This window comes from Bombina bombina, chromosome 3 (genome assembly GCF_027579735.1).
Source record: "Bombina bombina isolate aBomBom1 chromosome 3, aBomBom1.pri, whole genome shotgun sequence".
NCBI lineage: Eukaryota > Metazoa > Chordata > Amphibia > Anura > Bombinatoridae > Bombina > Bombina bombina.
In genome coordinates this window covers 198,855,356-198,876,153 of record NC_069501.1, presented here as the reverse complement: position 1 = coordinate 198,876,153, position 20,798 = coordinate 198,855,356, and the positions used below count along the sequence as shown (strand labels likewise).

At 40.5% G+C, this 20,798-nt stretch overlaps 1 protein-coding gene across 2 annotated transcripts in view; it reads left to right on the top strand.

The window, feature by feature from the left end:
- The window catches only part of PIR (pirin), a 211,451-nt gene that overhangs the window by 51,872 nt on the left and 138,781 nt on the right, over positions 1-20,798 (top strand). For both annotated transcript variants that reach the window (XM_053706078.1, XM_053706077.1), the window contains exon 4: positions 15,677-15,760. In XM_053706078.1, coding sequence (XP_053562053.1) covers positions 15,677-15,760 — 84 coding nt within the window. The remainder of the gene's footprint in view (positions 1-15,676; positions 15,761-20,798) is intronic.

Here is a 20,798-nt window from a genome sequence, read left to right as displayed (position 1 = left end):
GTAAACATCTGTAGACGTCCTTTAGGCTAAGGGCATAACCATAAAACACAATACCATGTGCAGGAATTAATCGGAGTGAAGCAGCTGGTGTTGTGTGCAAATCAACTAATCGCAGACCAAATAATTGATAATGAGATTCCCTGACAACTATTTTCATAATCAAATTTTATCGATTATTTGTTGCAGCTCTAGACATTTAAGTGCCCAGTATTTTTGTATTGTTTGTATTGGACAGCCTGCTGAAATACTGTACTGTCCAGTTAAAAACTAGATACTTGGCAACCCTAAATGCATATAAACAAATCCTTGTTTTTGCTTGCAAAGGAAACAAAATCTGCAGCAAAGACTTTGAATCACTATTATTTTGCTTTTTATAGTATACATGATATAAATGTCACTTCTTTCCGGGCATATTTATAGTGCTTAGATACCATGTACCTTTAAATAAGACTTACCTTGGCAAAATTAAACTTTCATGATACAGATAGGGCATGCAATTTGAAACCACTTTCCAATTTACTTTAATAATAAAATTTGCTTTGTTCTCTTGGTATTCTTTGTTGAAAGCTAAACCTAGGTAGGCTCATATGCTTATTTCTAAGCCCTTGAAGGCTGCCTCTAATCTCAGTGCATTTTTAACATTGTGCTCACTCCTGTGGAGTTAGTTATGAGTCATCACTAATTGGCTAAAATGCAAGTCTGTAAATAGCACTGAAATAAGAGGGCAGTCTGCAGAGGTTTAGATACAAGGTAATCACAGAGGTAAAAAGTATATTAATATAAACATGTTGGTTATGTAAAACTGGGGAATGGGTAATAAAGGGATTGTTACGGTTACCCTTAGTCTCGCTGAGAGATGGACCGCTTAGTAGCCTGGATCCCTATTGCTAAAGAGGGGAGAAGCTGCTTTCCATAGTATTCTATATGAGTCTCGCAAATATAGAATAATCTCCCTTAGCTGCAGTACCGCTAGGATACCCTTCTGCCCACAAAAACGAGTCAACGCTGCGATTGAGGGTCAAACAAGAACTCAGGACTGGGATGCCCAGCCTGCTTTTTATTAAGGTTACATGCACACAGGGCACTCCCAGGGGGAGAGGGGGGGAAGCACAAAATCCCCCATCACACATTTAGATAGAGAGCACTGTCCTTTGACAGGCCACAATAGGATTACAGTACTTAAGATAACAAGTTTACAAGTTCATCTTATCAATTAGCAGTCTGGCTCCAGAGGTGATTAGACAATAGTTTCTAAAAGCTGAAAAAAAAGAGTTAACTCTTTATGAAATGATACTTGTTACGGTTTTCTTGGAGCCCTTCTTAGGCGCTGGCTTGCTGGTTCAGGCATTGCTGCTGGGAAATAAGCTCTTCACAACAAAATAACTAATGCTTCTGTAACAGTGCTCCCTTTCTGTGGAACACTCTGGCAGACACGGTCTGACCCCTTTTCGGGGCAGACTAAGGCTGTCCAGACCGCTGATTATGCGGGGCTGAGGTCGGTTTGTCTGGACAACCCGTCGGCGTTGCCATTCTGTTTCCCAGGTCTGTAAGTAATGGTGAAATTGAAGGGTTGCAACGATAAGCTCCAACGTAATAGCCTGCCGTTATCTCCAGAGACCCGGTTCAGCCACACCAACGGGTTATGGTCGGTGACCAGAGTGAACTCCTGACCATATAAATAGGGAGTCAATTTCTTTAATGCCCACACCAAAGCCAAACACTCCTTTTCGACCGCTGCATAGCTGACTTCGCGGGGCAGGAGCTTCCGGCTGATGTAGGCAACTGGATGCTCCCCTCCATCTTCGCCTACTTGGCTGAGGACGGCTCCCAGCCCGAACATGGAAGCATCTGTATGGACGATAAAACGTTTGTTAAGGGCTGGGGCCGCCAAGACAGGAGCGTTAATTAGAGCATTTTTGAGAGCCTGGAAAGCCGTTTCACAGTGGGGAGACCACAGGACCTGTCGAGGTAAGTTCTTCTTGGTCAAGTCAGTCAGGGGTTTGGCAAGTGTGCTGTAGTCTGGTACGAACCGTCTATAGTACCCTGCCGTGCCCAGGAAGGCTAGGACCTGAGTCTTAGTGATGGGGGTGGGCCAATTGGCGACAGCTTCTATTTTGGCCGGCTCTGGTCGCTGCTTTCCACACCCCACCCGGTGACCCAGGTACTGTACCTCGGCCATCCCAAAGTGGCATTTTTCTGGCTTCAGAGTCAGGCCAGCAGCCCGGATCTGATCCAGAACCATTCCCACATGAGCTAAGTGGTCCTCCCAGGACTCACTGTGGATCGCTATGTCGTCCAGGTAGGCGCAAGCAAAACTCTGGAAGCCATCCAGGAGCCTATCCACCAAGCGCTGGAATGTAGCTGGGGCATTCTTCATCCCAAACGGCATTACCCTAAACTGATATAAGCCGAATGGGGTGACGAATGCCGACTTGGGGATAGCCTCCGGGGCCAGGGGAATCTGCCAGTAACCTTTGCAGAGGTCAATAGTGGTCAGGTAATTTCCCCTGGCTATACGATCGAGTAGCTCGTCTACCCTGGGCATAGGGTAAGCGTCCGTCACGGTATTTTCATTGAGCCTCCGATAGTCTACGCAGAACCGGGTGGTCCCATCTTTCTTGGGCACCAAGACAACTGGGGAGGCCCAGGGACTATCGGAGGGCTCAATTACCCTGAGCTGGAGCATCTCATCGATCTCCTTCTTCATTCCTGTCCTAACTGCTTCGGGGATTCGGTACGGAGCCTGGCGCAAGGGAGCTTGTCCCGGAGTATCTACCTGGTGGGTGGTTAAAGTAGTGTACCCTGGCTTCGGGGAGAAGGTGAGGTGTTTAGACTGGAGGAGTTGGTTGAGCTGCTCCCTTTCAGTGGGGCTAAGTCGGTCCCCTATCTGAACCTGCGCCACTATACCTGTGGGGAGGCTCTTTTCTAATAGGTCTGGAATGGGTAAACTGTCGGGGTCTTCCTGAGGGGAACAACATACGGCCGTCACGTTCTCTGGCCGCTCAAAATATTCCTTGAGCATGTTTACATGGAATGTCTTTCTAAGATTGTTGTCGTGGCAGCTAGCTATCACATAAGTGGTGTCTCCCCTTTTCTCTACGATCTGGTAGGGACCCTGCCAGGACGCCTGCAATTTGTCTGTCTTCACCGGCTTAAGTACTAACACCTTTTGTCCTATGGTGAAGATTCTCTTTCGGGCCCCCCGATCGTACCATACTTTCTGTCTTCTCTGGGCCAACTGGAGATTAGCCCGCACGGATTTGGCTAATTGCTCCATTCGGTCCCTGAGTTCCAGCACGTATGGCACAATGGGGACACCGTCAGCCTCCATCTCTCCCTCCCAGTGCTCCCGGATCAGGTTTAGGGGTCCCCGTACCTTTCTTCCGTAGAGCAACTCGAAGGGAGAGAACCCTGTCGTTTCCTGGGGCACCTCCCGATAAGCAAATAGGAGGTGCGGCAGGAAGCGTTCCCAGTCTCGGTATTCCTGAGTGAACGTCTTGAGCATTTGCTTGAGGGTCCCATTGAACCTCTCACACAGCCCGTTCGTCTGGGGGTGGTATGGGGAGCTCAGGAGGGACTTAATTTTGCAAACCTGCCAGAGTTGTTGGGTCAATTCAGCCGTAAATTGGGTGCCTCGGTCGGATAGGATTTCTTTTGGAAATCCTACCCGGGAGAACACCTGTACTAGTGCATTCGCTACCGTATCCGCTTGTATGTTGGATAGGGCGACAGCCTCTGGGTACCTGGTAGCGTAGTCCACTACGGTAAGAATGTATCGCTTACCGGAGGGACTAGGGGTAGCCAGTGGTCCCACTAGGTCAATAGCAACCCGGCTGAAGGGTTCCTCTACAATGGGCATATTTACTAGCTGGGCTTTAGGGTGATCGCCTCGCCTTCCTACTCGTTGACACACATCGCAGGTGTTACAGTAAGTTCTAACGTCAGCGTGCACCCCTGGCCAAAAGAACGTGTGAGTAATGCGGTGTAGGGTACGGGTAACGGCTAGGTGGCCTGCTAAGGGGATGTCGTGGCCTATTTTGAGGATTTCTTGACGGTATTTGTGGGGCACTACCAGCTGTCGCCTACGCTGTCCCCTTTTCTCTGTCCAGCGGTATAGTTTCCCTTTTTCCCATAAGAATGTTTCGTTATCTGCCCCGCCCCCTCCGGTCTCTGCTCGTTCCCGGTACTTTTGTAAGGTCGGGTCAGTCTTAGACTCTGCCTCGAAAGCATCTGGGGTGTCCCAGGGTATGGGGCCTAACCTGTCAGGCAAGGTCGGGGTAGGTCTTACCTGTGTCTCCCGCACTGGTGAGAGCTCTCGCTCCGTCCGGGCTTGGGCCCGTGTAGTCACTGGGTCCGCCTCGTTGTTGCATACTGGAGCATAGGCAGAAGTCATGGGGCCCAAATCGTTGCCCAGTAGTACTTCGGCAGGTAAATTATCCATTAGGCCCACGTTCACAGCCCCCTTTCCCGCTCCCCAATCAAGATGCACTTTAGCTGTTGGAATTTTGTACACATCCCCCCCCGCCACTCTAACGGCCACAGTCTGTCCGGATCGCTTGTGCTCTGGCACCAAATGACTCTGTACCAGCGTGATAGTAGCCCCTGTGTCTCGCAATCCCTCGGTAGATCGCCCCTCGAGCCATACCCTCTGCCGATGGTGCTGGCGGTTATCTGAGGCAGCATATACAGGGTCTGCCTCGTGAAGCGGCCCCACATATCCCTCCATAGGGGCCTCTTGGTTAACACAGAGGGCCCGGGCCGGACGATAGGACCCAGAGGGGTAATTGTAATTCCTGGGTGTCTGGTGCGTATTAAGGGGGCAGCTAGCCATGAAATGCCCTGGTTGCTTGCATCGGTGGCAAGTCGGTCTGGGACGCTCAGAGCTGTTATTGGGTGGTCCTGAGTGTCGGACGGGCCTTGTGGGCACCGGGGCTCGGAATTCAGTACGAGGGGGTGCACGGTAAACCTCTCTGGGTTCGACCCGTGCTGGAGCTCGGTAGTTCATGGGTTCGTGAAGACGGGAGTCATAATGTTCATCGGCCAATTTGGCTGCTTCTTCTAAGGTAGAAGGCCGCCTGTCTCGCAGCCATTCCTTCCCTTGCTGTTCCATGCCATTATAAAAATGTTCTAAGAGAAACAATTGTAAAATTTCCTCCCCAGTCACCGCTTTACTTCCGCTCAGCCAGTGATTTGCCGCTCTCCGCATTCGGTGCGCCCATTCCATATGGGTATCGTTAGGCTTCTTTTCCGTGCCCCGAAACTGTCGGCGATACGTGTCCGGAGTTACAGCGTACCGTCGCAACAGTGTCTCCTTAACTAGCTCATACTGTGTCACTTCCTCAGCACCCAGAGTACGAAAGGCTTCCAGGGCTCGCCCGGATAGTTTCCCAGACAATATCGTGGGCCACTCTCTGTTGGGAATCTGGTGCAGGGCACATTGCCTTTCGAAGTCCGCCAAATATTCATCAATCCCTGTCTCGCTCTCTAGGAAGGGTCGAAATGCCGCATAGGGTATCTTGGGCCTCCCAGCATTTTCGACAGGGATGATTACCTGCGGGGCTTCAGCATTGCGGTGTGCATTCGCTAGGTTGAGTTCGTGGGCTCGAGTCTCTCGTATATCCTCGTCCGCCTCTGCCATCAACTGCTGTACCAATTCCATGGAGGGGTTCGGCCCGTATAATGAGAGCCTTTCCCGAACAATCCTGGTTTTTTCGTCACTAATCGTGGTCGGTGTTTCCGCCATTGTGAAGCTCTGATCCAGTTCGGTCAATTCTGCGATCAGCTCTCTCCTCGGCCGGTTGCTGGCGTACCCCCCTCTGCTTTCAAGTAAATCCTTTTGGGTTGTACGCTTCAATTTTTCGTAAGCGCTCTCCATCCGTTCTGTACCTCTCCTAGGAAATCCAGGAAAATCCCGCCGCTGCCGCCAAATGTTACGGTTACCCTTAGTCTCGCTGAGAGATGGACCGCTTAGTAGCCTGGATCCCTATTGCTAAAGAGGGGAGAAGCTGCTTTCCATAGTATTCTATATGAGTCTCGCAAATATAGAATAATCTCCCTTAGCTGCAGTACCGCTAGGATACCCTTCTGCCCACAAAAACGAGTCAACGCTGCGATTGAGGGTCAAACAAGAACTCAGGACTGGGATGCCCAGCCTGCTTTTTATTAAGGTTACATGCACACAGGGCACTCCCAGGGGGAGAGGGGGGGAAGCACAAAATCCCCCATCACACATTTAGATAGAGAGCACTGTCCTTTGACAGGCCACAATAGGATTACAGTACTTAAGATAACAAGTTTACAAGTTCATCTTATCAATTAGCAGTCTGGCTCCAGAGGTGATTAGACAATAGTTTCTAAAAGCTGAAAAAAAAGAGTTAACTCTTTATGAAATGATACTTGTTACGGTTTTCTTGGAGCCCTTCTTAGGCGCTGGCTTGCTGGTTCAGGCATTGCTGCTGGGAAATAAGCTCTTCACAACAAAATAACTAATGCTTCTGTAACAGGGATTATATATCTATTTAAACAATACAATTATTGGGTAGACTGTCCCTTTAAAGTGAAGGTAAACTTTGATGAATGAAAGCCCAGTTTTTAAAAATACTATTAAAAACAGGGGCACTTTCATTTATCAAAGTTTACAAAGCAGCCGTTTTGTTTAAAAACTTACCTCTCTTCTTTTCACAGCCGGAGCAGCTTCCCCCGCATGCAGATCCTTTCTTCACACGTCAGCAATGACTAATCCAGCTTCCTCCAATCACGGCATGGCCCCAGGCAATGATTCCTCTGGGGGAAAACCAGTGATTGGAGGAAGCTGGATTCATCCTTGTTGATGTGTGAATAGAGGATCTCCGGGTGGGGGAAGCTGTGAAAAAGAAAGGTAAGTTTTAAACAAAACGGCTGCTTTCTAAACTATGATGAATGAAAGTTCCCCTGTTTTTAATAGTATTTTTAAAAACCGGGCTTTCATTCATCAAAGTTTACCTTCACTTTAAGTACCAGGTTTTAGATGCTGCAAATGAGGCTCTGGTCAGTGACTGTGTGGAGCATACACGTGTCTGACTACATCTCATTTGCTCACCAATTTAATTGTATCTTCTCCTGGAGTGAAACAAAACTAGTTTGACTTTTACAGAGGTTAAACAAAAATGAAAGGAATTAGAAAAAAAAAAAAAATGCACTACAATGTCCCTTTAAGTAAAAAGGTTTTTTTAGTTTAGTTTATCCAAAACATGAAAGCTCCCCTGCCACTTGCGGGCAAACCTCTTTTGGTGAATAAAAAAATCTCTAATTTTGTAGCATAGGTTTGGGGATAGATTTCAAGTAATAACTTCTATTAAAGGGAAATTCCAGTCAAAATTTAAAAACACATAGCTGAATTACATATTTGAATAGAAATATATTTGCAATATACATATATTAGCAAAAATGCTTCTAGTAAAGTTATCACTGTTTTAGTGTTAACATGTTTCTGTGCATGTGAAGCGTAGCTAGATATTGTCACTGCACCCACATTTTAAATACTGTAGCTGCTCAGATCACCAGTGATACTTGTATCATGTCAGCAATTAACAAATTGAGTCATTACCAGATGGTACAAGCACCTTAGACTCTCTGAGCAAGTGCTGTGCTTAAAATGCTGGTGCACGGTGCATACTTAAATACAGTTTTGAAACAGCTATAGCTTTTTTTAGAAGCATTTTTGCTAATGCATGTATATTACAAAATTGCTTCTGTTCAATACTGAAATGCATCCATGGGGTTTCAAATTTTGGCTGGAATATCCCTTTAAGGTGGCATGAAACTGTCTATAAGACTATATTCTCAGTGCACAAACAAACTATTCATAGAGTCCACCAGAGGTCGCTGTTCAACTAATTATTTGAACATTAAAAAACATTGCAGCAAATATATATATATATATGTGTGTGTGTGTAAGTATAAAAATATTTATACTATGCATTGAAGAATATTTTTTATACAACAATGGGTTACACAATAGGGTACACGTATGTATTCCCAGTAGTTATTTCGCTTATCTTTGCAAATACAATTATCTCATGCACACATATAGGGGTAGATCAAGCAGTGGATTCTGCAATTTACCCCCCGTAGTTTCAGGTTCCCCTGAAACATAAGTTAAGAAGCAGCGTTCGTAAGACCGCTGCTCCTTAACTCGTCCACCACTTCTGAGGTGGCGGACAGCAATCATCCCTGTCCTCTTGCACAATTCTGCATGTGTGCAATGCCCCCCCCCTCCTTGCGCATGGCCAGTCTCCCGGTCGGAGAAACGTCACTTTACAGTTGGCGAAGCAAGTTAAGGACAGCGAGTCTGCAGCTGAAGGAACTTTTGAAGGTACATTCATAGCTTTTTAATTGAAGCCCATAGTGCAGCTATGTAAAACAAAAAAATATCTAATGGAATGTACTTGAAGGGCTAATATATATTTTAAGCACCTTAAACTCTGACAGTAGATACATTTTCTTTTTGCTATTTTAATTTCCAGTTCTTTTTTATTTATTTTTTTATTTTGAAACTATATGTGATACATAAAATGTCTATTATGTCTTAGCAACAATGCATTGCACCCAAGCAGTTGAGGATACACAACCAAGAATTGTTTATAGCCATACACATAAAGGCTCCACAGTGGCACAGTATCAGTGTGCTAGATTCTCTCAGTCATGACCCTCCGCAGCTTGTTCATAACCTTTAAATGCCAGACAGCTTCTATAAAGGCCAAATAAAAACTCTGTTTATTTAAAAACACAAGTGACAGATTTCCCAGCTAAAAGTTTGCTTTATCGTCTGCCTTTTTTTTTTTTTTTTTTTTTTAAACATTATGGCATGTTACGCTGTATTATAAAAACTATACGGTTAATGCATTTATTTTAATTAAGTTTAAAAAACCCAAAACAGTTAATGATTCTGCAGAGGAGTGAAACATATGTTAATTTGTGGAAAATTAAGACATGAAACTGTTATGTTCAGTTAAACAAAACAAAATTCATAACGAAGCCAAGGAATGTCTAATCACTCTTATGTTTACCTCTTGGTAGAATAGGCCACCCACATCTGGTATCCCTGCTAAACAGCTTGTTGTGATAGTGTTTCAGTCAAAACAAGTCCTAACAATAGCCTTAGACTCCGGAAGGATGCAATTTATTTTTTTTACACAATCTATTTGTCAGTTATTAAAGGGACAGTCCGGTCAATATTAAACTTTCATTATTCAGATAGGGTATGCAATTTTAAAACAATTTCCAATTTCTTTTTAATCATCAAATTTGCTTTCTTCTCTTGGTATTCTTTGTTGAAAGGTAACCCTAGATAGGCTCATACTGATTTCTAAGCCGTTGAAGACCACCTCTTATCTCAGTTTTTCACAGTTAGGCACATCTAGTCCATGTGTGCCATATAGGTAACTGTGCTCACTCCCGTGGAGTTATTTTTGAGTCAGCACTGATTGGCTAAAATGCAAGTCTGTCAAAATAACTGAAATAAGGAGGCAGTCTGCAGAGGCTTAGATATAAGGTAATTACAGAGGTAAAAAGTGTATTCATATAACATTGTCTGATGTAAGTGAAAGTAGGATTACTGTTATAACTAAACTAAAGATATTAAACATAAATGGAGGTCAAAATTAAACATGATTCAGATACTGTGTATAATTCAAAAACAAAAGCTTCTTTCCATGAGAGCATACTTAGGTAGGCTCATGAGCGTGCATGTTTCTTGAGCACACTGTGTATAATGCTGTTACAAACACTGCATATAGTGTTCATGAGATGTAAACAGTTCTGGGCCTACCTCAGAAACAAGTTTGGCAATAGAAGTGAAAAGGAACATTTTCCTTCAAATTGTATTTCTATCTGTGTCACTTAAAGAGATACTAAACACTATTTTTTTTGCAACTTTCTAATTTACTCCTATTATCACTTTTTCTTTGTTCTCTTGCTATCTTTATTTGAAAAGCAGGAATGTAAAGCTTAGGAGCCGGCCCATTTTTGAATCGGCACCTGGGTAGCGCTTGGTGGCTAAATAATAATAATAAAAAAAAAAAAAAAATTCTATGTAAAATATGTGTTTTGTGCATTGGGTTTCGCGATTTAGATTAAACGCAGTTGGGTTAGCGCACATGAAAATGTAGAAATCTTATTGAACTATAAAATATAAAAATATATATATATTAATACTGATTTAAACATACTGTAAAATATTCTACATAATCCATATAATATATCTATATGTTTTACTGTATGTTTAATATTTTTTATTTAATATATTAAATGTAATATTTCAATAACGCTCCTTTAGATTACTAAGTTTTTTTGTGCGCCAATCTGTCCGCAATAAATCTAAATCACAAAACCCGATGCGCAAAACGCATATTTACTATGTTCTTTACATAAAATTTGTTTACCTTTTTATTATTTTATATATATAATGGTCATGTACAATACATATCAATACCTATATATCTATAGGAAGAGATATAAAGGTACAGGTAAATACAGATATATATAGAAATATGTATTTACAATAAAAAGGATATTTTTCTGTAAGTGAAGAACACTGGAATCTAAAATATGTACAGTAAATTTTAAAGTAAAACACACATTTAAATATGTATGTATATATATATACACACACATACACATACACATACACACACACACACACACACACACACACACATATATACATGCATATTTAGACATGTATTTGTATGTGTATATATACTTATACACATATATATGTGCTAAAGCCCTTTGCAGCCTTTTTTCTTACACCTGAGACCTCAGATCTTTGAGACCTTATAACTTTTTAATGCAATTTTTTTTTTAACATTTTTATCAGTGTATCACTAACTGAACTTTTAAAGGTATTTTTGATCTTTTTTTTTCTTGAGTTGCAGTTAACCAGAGCTCGGAAAGTCACGCTAACCCAACATGCGTTAAATTTGATTGCGTTCAAGCGAGCGAGTTTCCTTTCAACTCATAATATGCGCACTATTTCTATTGCCTGCAAAGAGCTGCTAAATACCCCTTATCGCTCGTGCGCAACACTCATAATCTAGTCCTTATTCTTTATTGATGATGGCTGTCTTTTTACTGAAGGTTTTCACTAATTATATTATTTAATGACATGAAGTAGCACATATGATTTTGTGTTCATTTTTTTTACTAACTTTTTAAAGTAATAATTATATAAATCCAAAAATCATGTAGAAATGCCTGTGAAAAGTTCTGTCTGATTAATTGGTAGTGAGGGTAATATATTCAATAGAGATGTGCATTTGTAGGATTCATGAACCTCCGAATGCAGAAGAAGAAGACCCTTCGTGTCACTCAGCTATTTTCATTGGCAAATTCATTCTTGGGCAAAAGCAACACTGTGAAATCTGGATTTGCACAGATTTTAGTGTCTTGCTGTTGCACAAGAATACATTTTGCAACGAAAATAGCCGAGCGGGACGAGGGGCCACCTTCCGTGAGCACGTCTGTAATATACAATGAGTTTCTGCAGTACATAGTCTTAAACCATTCATAAACCATGACAAACTAGGTTTACTTCTGGACTGGAATGACTGAAATTTGTAGTCCCGGCAAAAACCTGTTAAAAGAGCTTTTTCAACAGATATGAATAAACTTATGTTAGTGTCTGTATTAAAATGGCAAAGCTGAAAATGAATGCATCCACTGTTAATTATGACATTGTCATAAATATTCTTGACAACTGGTGCTGGAACTGAAAGCTTCTTTCTCTGGTATAAATGAACTTCATAACTCTGTGAGTGTTAAACACATAGGTAAAGGCAAGCAATAAAAATACAGCTCTGGTACAATTACATACAGTATTTTCTTGGTTTCGGGAAGATAAAAGGTATTGGACGGCTGCATTGCCACTGGTCTAAATATTTGAATTTTCTATAGTAGCCTTGTATAATGATACAATGAATGTATGGGAATCTATGCAGGTGAATACAATTTAAAAGTGGGAAAACAATCCAATGTTTTCTTAAAGGGACAGTAAAGTCCAAATTAAACTTTTATGATTCAGATAGGGCATGTAATTTTAAACAACTTTCCAATTTAATTTTTTGTTAATCAAATTTAGCTTTTTTTTCTCTTGGTATTTTTTGTTAAAGGAATACTCAAGTCAAAATTAAACTTTTATAATTCAGATAAAACACATAATTTAAAAAGAAAACTTTCCAATTCACTTCCATTATCTAAATATGCACAATCTTTATATATATATATATATATATATATATATATATATATATATATATATATATATATATATATATATATACACTTTCTGAGGCACCAGATCCTACTGAGCATGTGCAAGATTATATGTATATGCATTTTGTGATTGGCTGATAGCTATCACATGATGCAGTGGGAGCAAAAATGGAACTAACTTTAGCATTTGCTAGAAAGAAATCTACTACTCATTTGAAATTCAAACTGTTTTTGCATTGTCTTGTCATTATGCATTCACTGATTATGCTTTTCTACTGTGTTTAGTGGTACTTTAAAGGCTAAACCTAGGTAGGCTTACAGGCTGATTTCTAAGATTGCAGTCCACCTCTTATCTCACTGTCTGCTGTGAAGAGCTAACAATATGTACTGTTGTTCATGTGTGCCATAAAGATAACATAAAGATAAAGATAACATTGTTCTCTCTCCCAGGAAGTTATTTAAAGGGACATGATAACCAAATGTTGAAATATTGAAACTGTAAAAAGCTGACTAGAAAATATCACCTGAAAATCTGTATGTAAAAAAGGTAGACATTTTACCTTAAATTTCCTAAGTATTCACACCGCACTCTAAAGAGATGTTAAGCAGCCAATCAGGATGCTTGTCCCAAAACTTGCAAGCGAGTGTGCATCTGGTATGTGCAGGCACAGTCATGTTATTTTCCAATTCAGTTTAACTAAATTCAATGAAATCTCATGAGATTACAGCAAAGGCAAAGCATTACCTCATCACTGCTGATGCTGATTGGGTATTGGGTTTTCTTTTGTGTGTTTTTTTTCCAACTTGAAGCTGGACAGTAGCTGAAGAATACCTGTTACCAGAGCACTTACTAAATAAATTTTGAGGTAAAATATTTTCCTTTTATACATAGAGATGGTCAGGTGATATTTTCTTGTCAGCTTTTTACAGATATGCTGCATCAATTTCAAGTGATTTAGCATATGAGTAATTATGTCCCTTTAAGTGTCAGTGCTAATTGCTTGAATTGAAAGTCTGTCAAAAGATCTGAGATAAGGAGGCAGTCTACAGAGTGTTAGATACAAGGTAGTCATAGAGGTAAAAGGTATATTAATATAACAGTGTTGGTTATGAAGAACTGGGGAATGGTAAATAAAGGGATTATCTATCTTTCTAAACAATAACATTTTTGGTGTTTACTGTCCCTTTAAATTTAAAATCCAATTGGATTCAGATAGAGCATGTTGTTTTAAACATCTTTACTTCTGTTATCAAATTTACCTTCTCTCTATTTATATTGTTTATTGGAGAGCATACCTCAGGGGGTGCACGTATCATGAGCACTTTTTTGGCATTTGAAACACTGCTGCCCTCTAGTGATCAACAATGTATTACATTGTTAAAAAAACTTACAAAAACTACAGTTATATAGAGCTTAGGACACATGCACTCCCCTAAACCTTTCCAGGTATTCGCTTCCCAAAAAAATGGAAGAGAACAAAGTAAATTTGATGGTTGAAGTAAATTGGCATTTTGTTTTAAAATGGTATGTGCTATGTTTATCGTTGTTAGGACGTTCCATGCCGTGCTAACAGCGCAGGGCTTTAATGCCATTGGGACGGCATAGAACATCCTAACCAATCTGGCATCCTGCAGTCTCCTGCACTTTCAGAATGGGAACTTGGACTTTGGAGCATGCCTAGAATAAACAAGATCTTCCTGTCTATAAATCAGTCCAGATTGGAATGCATAGAAAGAACTGTTTGCAGAAAAATGCAGTAAAGTCTGTGTTGTGTGATTATTTTATTAGGTTTATAATGCTGTTTAGCATTTCAAATCTTCATTTCAAAGCTTTAAAAATAATGTATTAGGTGTTACGCCAATTTTGAGAGGGGCCTGGAACCTAACTCCCTCACTTCCCATTGACTTACATTATAAACTGGGTTTCAATTTACAATGGTTTTGATTTACAACCATTCCTTCTGGAACCTAACCCCGGCGTAAACTGAGGGCTACCTGTACTGTTGTTACAGTTCTATACGTTTTTAATATGGAGTGAAATTGCTTTTAAATTGCAACAGACTTACCATATACAACCATACTATGCTTAACTTTTTTTAAAACAATATGGTTTAATTTCAGGTCTTGTGACTGCATCCTGTAAGTAATAGCTAACCTCCTAGCACATGGGGCTGCAGATTTAATATTTTAGAAGCCTTAAGGGCCACATGTATATTTTCGGCAATTATCCAAACAAATAATTATATTTTTTATATATAATATATTTAATATATTTACTTAACACTATCCAGTCCCCTCCAGAGTGTTCTTTTGAATTGTAATCACTCAAAGCAAATATTTTTAGTTCCAATTTTCCCTGTGTCACTAAAACTAGAGCACAGATTCATACTTTTTTCCTGGGGGTCACAACATCTAGTGCAGAGGGCCACACGGCCCCCAGGCCTCCAGTTGACCATCTTTGATATCAATTGCTGATTTATTTAATAAATGTAACCTCCCCCTATTTATGGCAAATATTAACATTTACAAACATATGTCTGCAAAACAATGAGACCAGTGCAGCCAAACTAAATATCATGGCAATTGAGAGCTCTTTACATCTGCTTGCTTATTAGAAAAATGTAATGTTATAACTTATTTGTTTTATGTACAAAGGGAGACAGCATGTCTTGAGGAATGTCTAGATAGTTACTCAAAGTCTGCGTAATATTTTATAATCAGATTATTTTATAAAAAAAAATGTAGTTTAGTTTTGTTACTAAACGTTTTACACATTTAGCTTGGAACACTGTTCTTTGCTTGGAACACTTATTTTTATAAACTTGCCTTTTTAGTTGGAATGCATCTTGTACAGAGTTTTCAGAACCTTTAGAGATTAAAAACAGCCTTCTGCTTTAGAGTGCATATCCCAATATATTTCAGAGCAAATGAAGGCTTTCTACAAATACACAAAATCTTTTCTTTTCTTACCATAACTTACACTACTTACTTTACAATTTACTTCCATTTTCAACTTGTGTACGATGTTGTTATATGCACACTTTCCGAGTCACCAGCTCCTACTGAGGATGTGCAAGAATTCATAATATTTAGGTATATGAATTTTGTGATTGACTGATGTCTATCACATTATGCAAGGGGAAGGAAAATTGAACTACTCATTTGAAATTCAGACTGTTTGCATTGTGTTTTTATTATGCACTTGATGATGCAATTATACTGTATTTAATGTTCTTTAAATGTGATATAAATACACTTTATGATACACCAAATAGTACATATGCATTTAGCAGTGATAATTAATGTAATTTCCTGAGCAGCAAGAGATACTTTTTAAAATATGTAATTGATTAACATATGGGGAGTCCCAGCAAAATGGCATTGATAAATTTCTCACAATAAGTAATACCATGTTGTATTTCAGGTTTCCTATCTACTGGAGGGAGGATCCATGGCACATGAGGACTTTTGTGGACATGTTGGTAGATTAAACCCTGGGGATTTGCAGGTAAATTAATGGGGGGAAAATATGGAAACTCAAGATGATGAATATCACTATAACATCTTTCACAAGTGTAAACTATTGTAACTATGGTAATAAATATCATTGTATAATTTGCACACAATACACTCTACTTAATGTTAACTTATTGTAACTATGGTGATATGTTACTTTATCATTTACACAAAATAAACAAAATACATGGGTGAATTTCAATTTAAAAGTTATTACTAATTTTCTGTAACATACGTATGCACGTATCCTGTAAAGGCCCGTGCACAATTATAGCTCTGAGAGCGAGCGGTGGTGTGTATTGCTTCTGAATTCATCATTTGTGTCATACAAGCTACTGTTGACTCTTTGAGTAGGTGAGGTGTTTGAATACTGGTGCACGGCCCTCACAGGATATGTGTGTATGCCGCAGGAAAACCGTAATACCTTTTTAATAGAAGCATTTTTGCTATTGGAAGTATATTACAAAAATGCTTTTACCCATGCACATTTAATTTTTTTCCTTTATTTCCATTTCACTTTTACAATTTTATCTTGTTTTAATACAAACTTCTCTCTGATTCCGAATGCATTAAGACTGTTGATTAGATCCTTCTATACACTTATGAATGTAGCGCCGTAATAAAATATATAGCAGTGAGATTCTCTTCAAAGTAGTGTCTATCACCCAACAGAAAGACTAGCTACATTCTGTGCCTGTTGACTCCATACAGACTGTGAGTACTGCATGATAAACTCTGATAGGTCACAGATCTAGGACTTTTTAAAAGGAAATTAAAGGGACACAAATGTAATTTCTTTTGCAAGATGTACCAAGTCCACGGTTTCATCCTTACTTGTTGGATATTATCCTACCTAACAAGAAGTGGCAAAGAGAACACCACAGCAGAGTTGTCTATATAGCTCCCCCCTTAACGCCACCCCCCAGTCATTCTCTTTGCCGGCTCTAAGCAGGAAGGGTAAAGTGAAAGAGGTGATAAACTGTTAGTTTTTATTTTATCTTCAAGCAAGAGTTTGTTATTTTTAAATGGTACCGGTGTGTACTATTTACTGTCAGGCAGGAGATGGATGAAGATTTCTGCCTAGAGGATGATGATCTTAGCATTTGTAACTAAGGTCCACTGCTGTTCCCACAGAAACTGAGGAGTACAGGAAAACTTCAGTGTGAGGAACGGTTTCTTGCTATACAGCAATGAGGTATGTTCAGTCATTTTTTCTGTAGAGACTGTGATAACTCAGAAAGGCTGACAGTATCCCCATAAGGGGAAGGGTAAGCAGTAATCCTAGTTTTTGAAGGGGCTTTACTTGCTTGCATAAAGGGCTTAACTTATGGGCACTCAGTTTGAATGATAGATAACCAAACGTTTATGTGTTCTGGGAGTAACGTTTTTTATTATTTGAAGGGACATCTATATTGGAAAAACTCTTAGTATATTTTTCTAAGGGCCTTAGCAACATCGAGTGCGGTGGGCGGGGCCTAATTTCGCGCCTCAGTTGCACAGTTGTTTTATATAGTCAGGCAGCAAGCTACAACACCGGAGGGTCCTGGAGGAGTTCTTGGGCCTAGTCGAAGCTTTATCCCCACATTGTCTATCCCTAAGGCAGGTAGGCGCCACAGCAGAGCTGTGGCAAGGTGCTGACAGGGGTTTTTACCAGTTTTTGGCAGTTTGTCAAATCCGGTTTGCTTATTTGGGGGTTAAATGTTAAATTGCTTGTGGTGTAATCTTACCATAGCTTAGTGTGTCTACTGCAAAAATTTCTGAAAATTTGAAGTAATTTTAAGCAGTTTTGCAGTTTGTGTATGCATTTTTTTCACTTAAAGGCACAGTACCATTTTTGAAAGTTGTTGCTTTCTCTTGTAAGGTGTATCCAGTCCACGGATCATCCATTACTTGTGGGATATTCTCCTTCCCAACAAGAAGCTGCAAGAGGATCACCCACAGCAGAGCTGTCTATATAGCTCCTCCCCTAACTGCCACCTCCCAGTCATTCTCTTGCAGCTCTCGACAAGATAGGAAGTAGCTAGAGAGATGTGGTGCATTAATGTAGTTTATCTTCAATCAAAAGTTTGTTATTTTCAAATGGTACCGGAGTTGTACTATTTTAGCCTCAGGCAGAAAGTTGAAGAAGAGTCTGCCTGTGGTCTTTGATGATCTTAGCAGGTTGTAACTAAGATCCATTGCTGTTCTCACACATAACTGAAGAGATGAGGTAACTTCAGCTGGGGGAATAGCGTGCAGGGTCTCCTGCTATGAGGTATGTGCAGTTTTTACATTTTTCTAGAGAAATGATATGCTAGAAAATGCTGACAATACCGGATTTATTTAAGGTAAGCCTGATTACAGTGATTTAATAACGACTGGTATCATGCTTGCTGTAAAGGGTAATATTTTTTTTATTTACTCACATTACTGAATAGATATAACGTTTGCTGAAGGTGTATGAACGTTTATTACATATTGGTGATAAAACTTTATTCTGGGGCCCAGTTTTTCCACATGGCTGACTAGATTTTGCCTAGGGATATTTTTTTTTTTTAGGCCCTCTCACTGTGAGTACAGGCTGGGAGGGGCCTAAATTGTGCATTAGTTTTTGCAGTTTGAGACATCCAGCTTCCCTGAAGGAGTCCCCTGAACATTTAGGACCTCTCTAAAGGTTTTTTTTTGCCTTCCAAAGTCGTTATATGGGCAGGTAGGGCCACAATAGAGCTGTGGCAGTTTTGTGTGACTGTTTAAAAACGTTTATATAGTTTTTTTGATCCGGTTTTGAAACTAAGGGGTTAATCCTCCATTTGCAAGTGGGTGCAATGCTCTTTTAGCCTATTATACACACTGTAAAAATTTCGTAAGATTTACTGATTTTTTTCACTGTTTTGCAGTGTCTGTGATTGTTTTTTTCTCTTAAAGGCACAGTACCGTTTTTATTTTATGCTTGTTCACAGTTATTAAAGTGTTTTCCAAGCTTGCTGGTCTCATTACTAGTCTGTTTAAACATGTCTGACATAGAGGAAACTCATTGTTTATTATGTTTAGAAGCCATTGTGGAACCCCCTCTTAGAATGTGTACCAAATGCACTGATTTTACTATAGATTACGAAGACCATATTCTGGCTTTAAAAAATCTATCACCAGAAGAAGTTGACAAGGAGGAAGTTATGCCGTCTAACTCTCCCCACGTGTCAGATCCTATAAATCCCGCTCAGGGGACGCCAAGTACATCTAGCGCGCCCATTGCGTATACCTTGCAAGACATGGCGGCAGTTATGAATCATACCCTTACAGAGGTATTATCTAAACTGCCAGGATTGCAAGGAAAACGAGACAGCTCTGGGACTAGAATAAATACAGAGCTCTCTGACGCTTTAGTAGCTATGTCTGATACACCCTCACATTATACTGAAGCTGAAGCAGGGGAGCTTCAATCTGTGGGTGATTTTTCTGATTCAGGGAAGATACTTCAATCTGATTCTGATATGTCTACATTTAAATTTAAGCTTGAACACCTCCGCGTATTGCTCAGGGAGGTTTTAGCAACTCTGGACGACTGTGACACTATTGTAGTCCCAGAGAAATTATGTAGATTGGATTAATACTATGCAGTACCTACTTAAACTGATGTTTTTTCAATCCCTAAAGGGTTTTCTGAAATTATTACTAAGGAATGGGATAGACCAGGTGTACCGTTCTCTCCCCCTTCTGTTTTTAAAAGATGTTTCCTATAGACGCCGCTACACAGGACTTATGGCAGACGGTCCCTAAGGTGGAGGGAGCAGTTTCTACTCTAGCTAAGCATACCACTATCCCTGTCAAGGACAGTTGTGCTTTTCTAGATCCAATGGATAAAAAATTGGAGGGTTACCTTAAGAAAATTTTTATTCAACAAGGTTTTATTCTTCAGCCTCTTGCATGCATTTCCCCAGTCACTGCTGCTGCGGCTTTCTGGTTTGAGTCCATAGAGGAGGCTCTACAGGTTGAAACCCTGTTGGAAGATATTATTGACAAGCTTAGGGCCCTTAAGCTAGCCAATTCATTTGTTTCTGATACCTTTGTTCATTTAACCAAGCTAACGGCTAAAAATTCAGGTTTTGCTATTCAGGCGCGCATGGCGCTATGGCTTAAATCCTGGTTAGCTGACGTGACTTCAAAGTCTAAACTTCTCAACATTCCCTTCAAAGGACAGACCCTATTCGGGCCTGGACTGAAGGAGATCATTTCTGACATCACGCCCTTCCTCAAGACAGGTCCAACAAATTAAGGACCAAACAGTCTAGTTTTCGGCCCTTTCGAAACTTCAAGAGTGGCGCAGCTTCAACTTCCTCTAACACAAAACAAGAGGGAACTTTTGCCCAGTCTAAGCCGGTCTGGAGACCTAACCAGGCTTGGAACAAGGGGAAACAGGCCTAAAAGCCTGCTGCTGCCTCTAAGAGAGCATGAAGGAGCAGCCCCGATCCGCAAAAGGATCTAGTAGGGGGCAGACTCTCTCTCTCTTCACCCAGGCTTGGGCAAGAGATGTCCAGGATCCCCGGGCATTGGAAATTGTGTCCAAGGGTTATCTTCTGGAATTCAAAACCTCTCCCCCAAAAGGGAGATTTCATCTCTCACTTTTATCTGCAAACCAGATAAAAAGAGAGGAATTCTTACATTGTGTTCAAGACCTTCTAATTATGGGAGTGATCCACCCAGTTCCTCAGGAGGAGCAGGGTCAGGGCTTCTATTCAAATCTGTTTGTAGTTCCCAAGAAAGAGGGAACATTCAGACCAATCTTAGATCTCAAAATCTTAAACAAATTTCTCAGAGTTCCATCCTTAAAGATGGAGACTATTTGAACCATCCTTCCTATGATCCAGGAGGGTCACTATATGACTACCGTAGACCTAAAGGATTCTTATCTTCACATCCCGATACACAAAGATCATCATAGTTTTCTCAGGTTTGCCTTTCTAGACAGGCACTACCAGTTTGTGGCTCTTCCCTTCGGGTTGGCCACGGCACCAAGAATCTTTACAAAGGTTCTAGGGTCCCTTCTAGCGGTC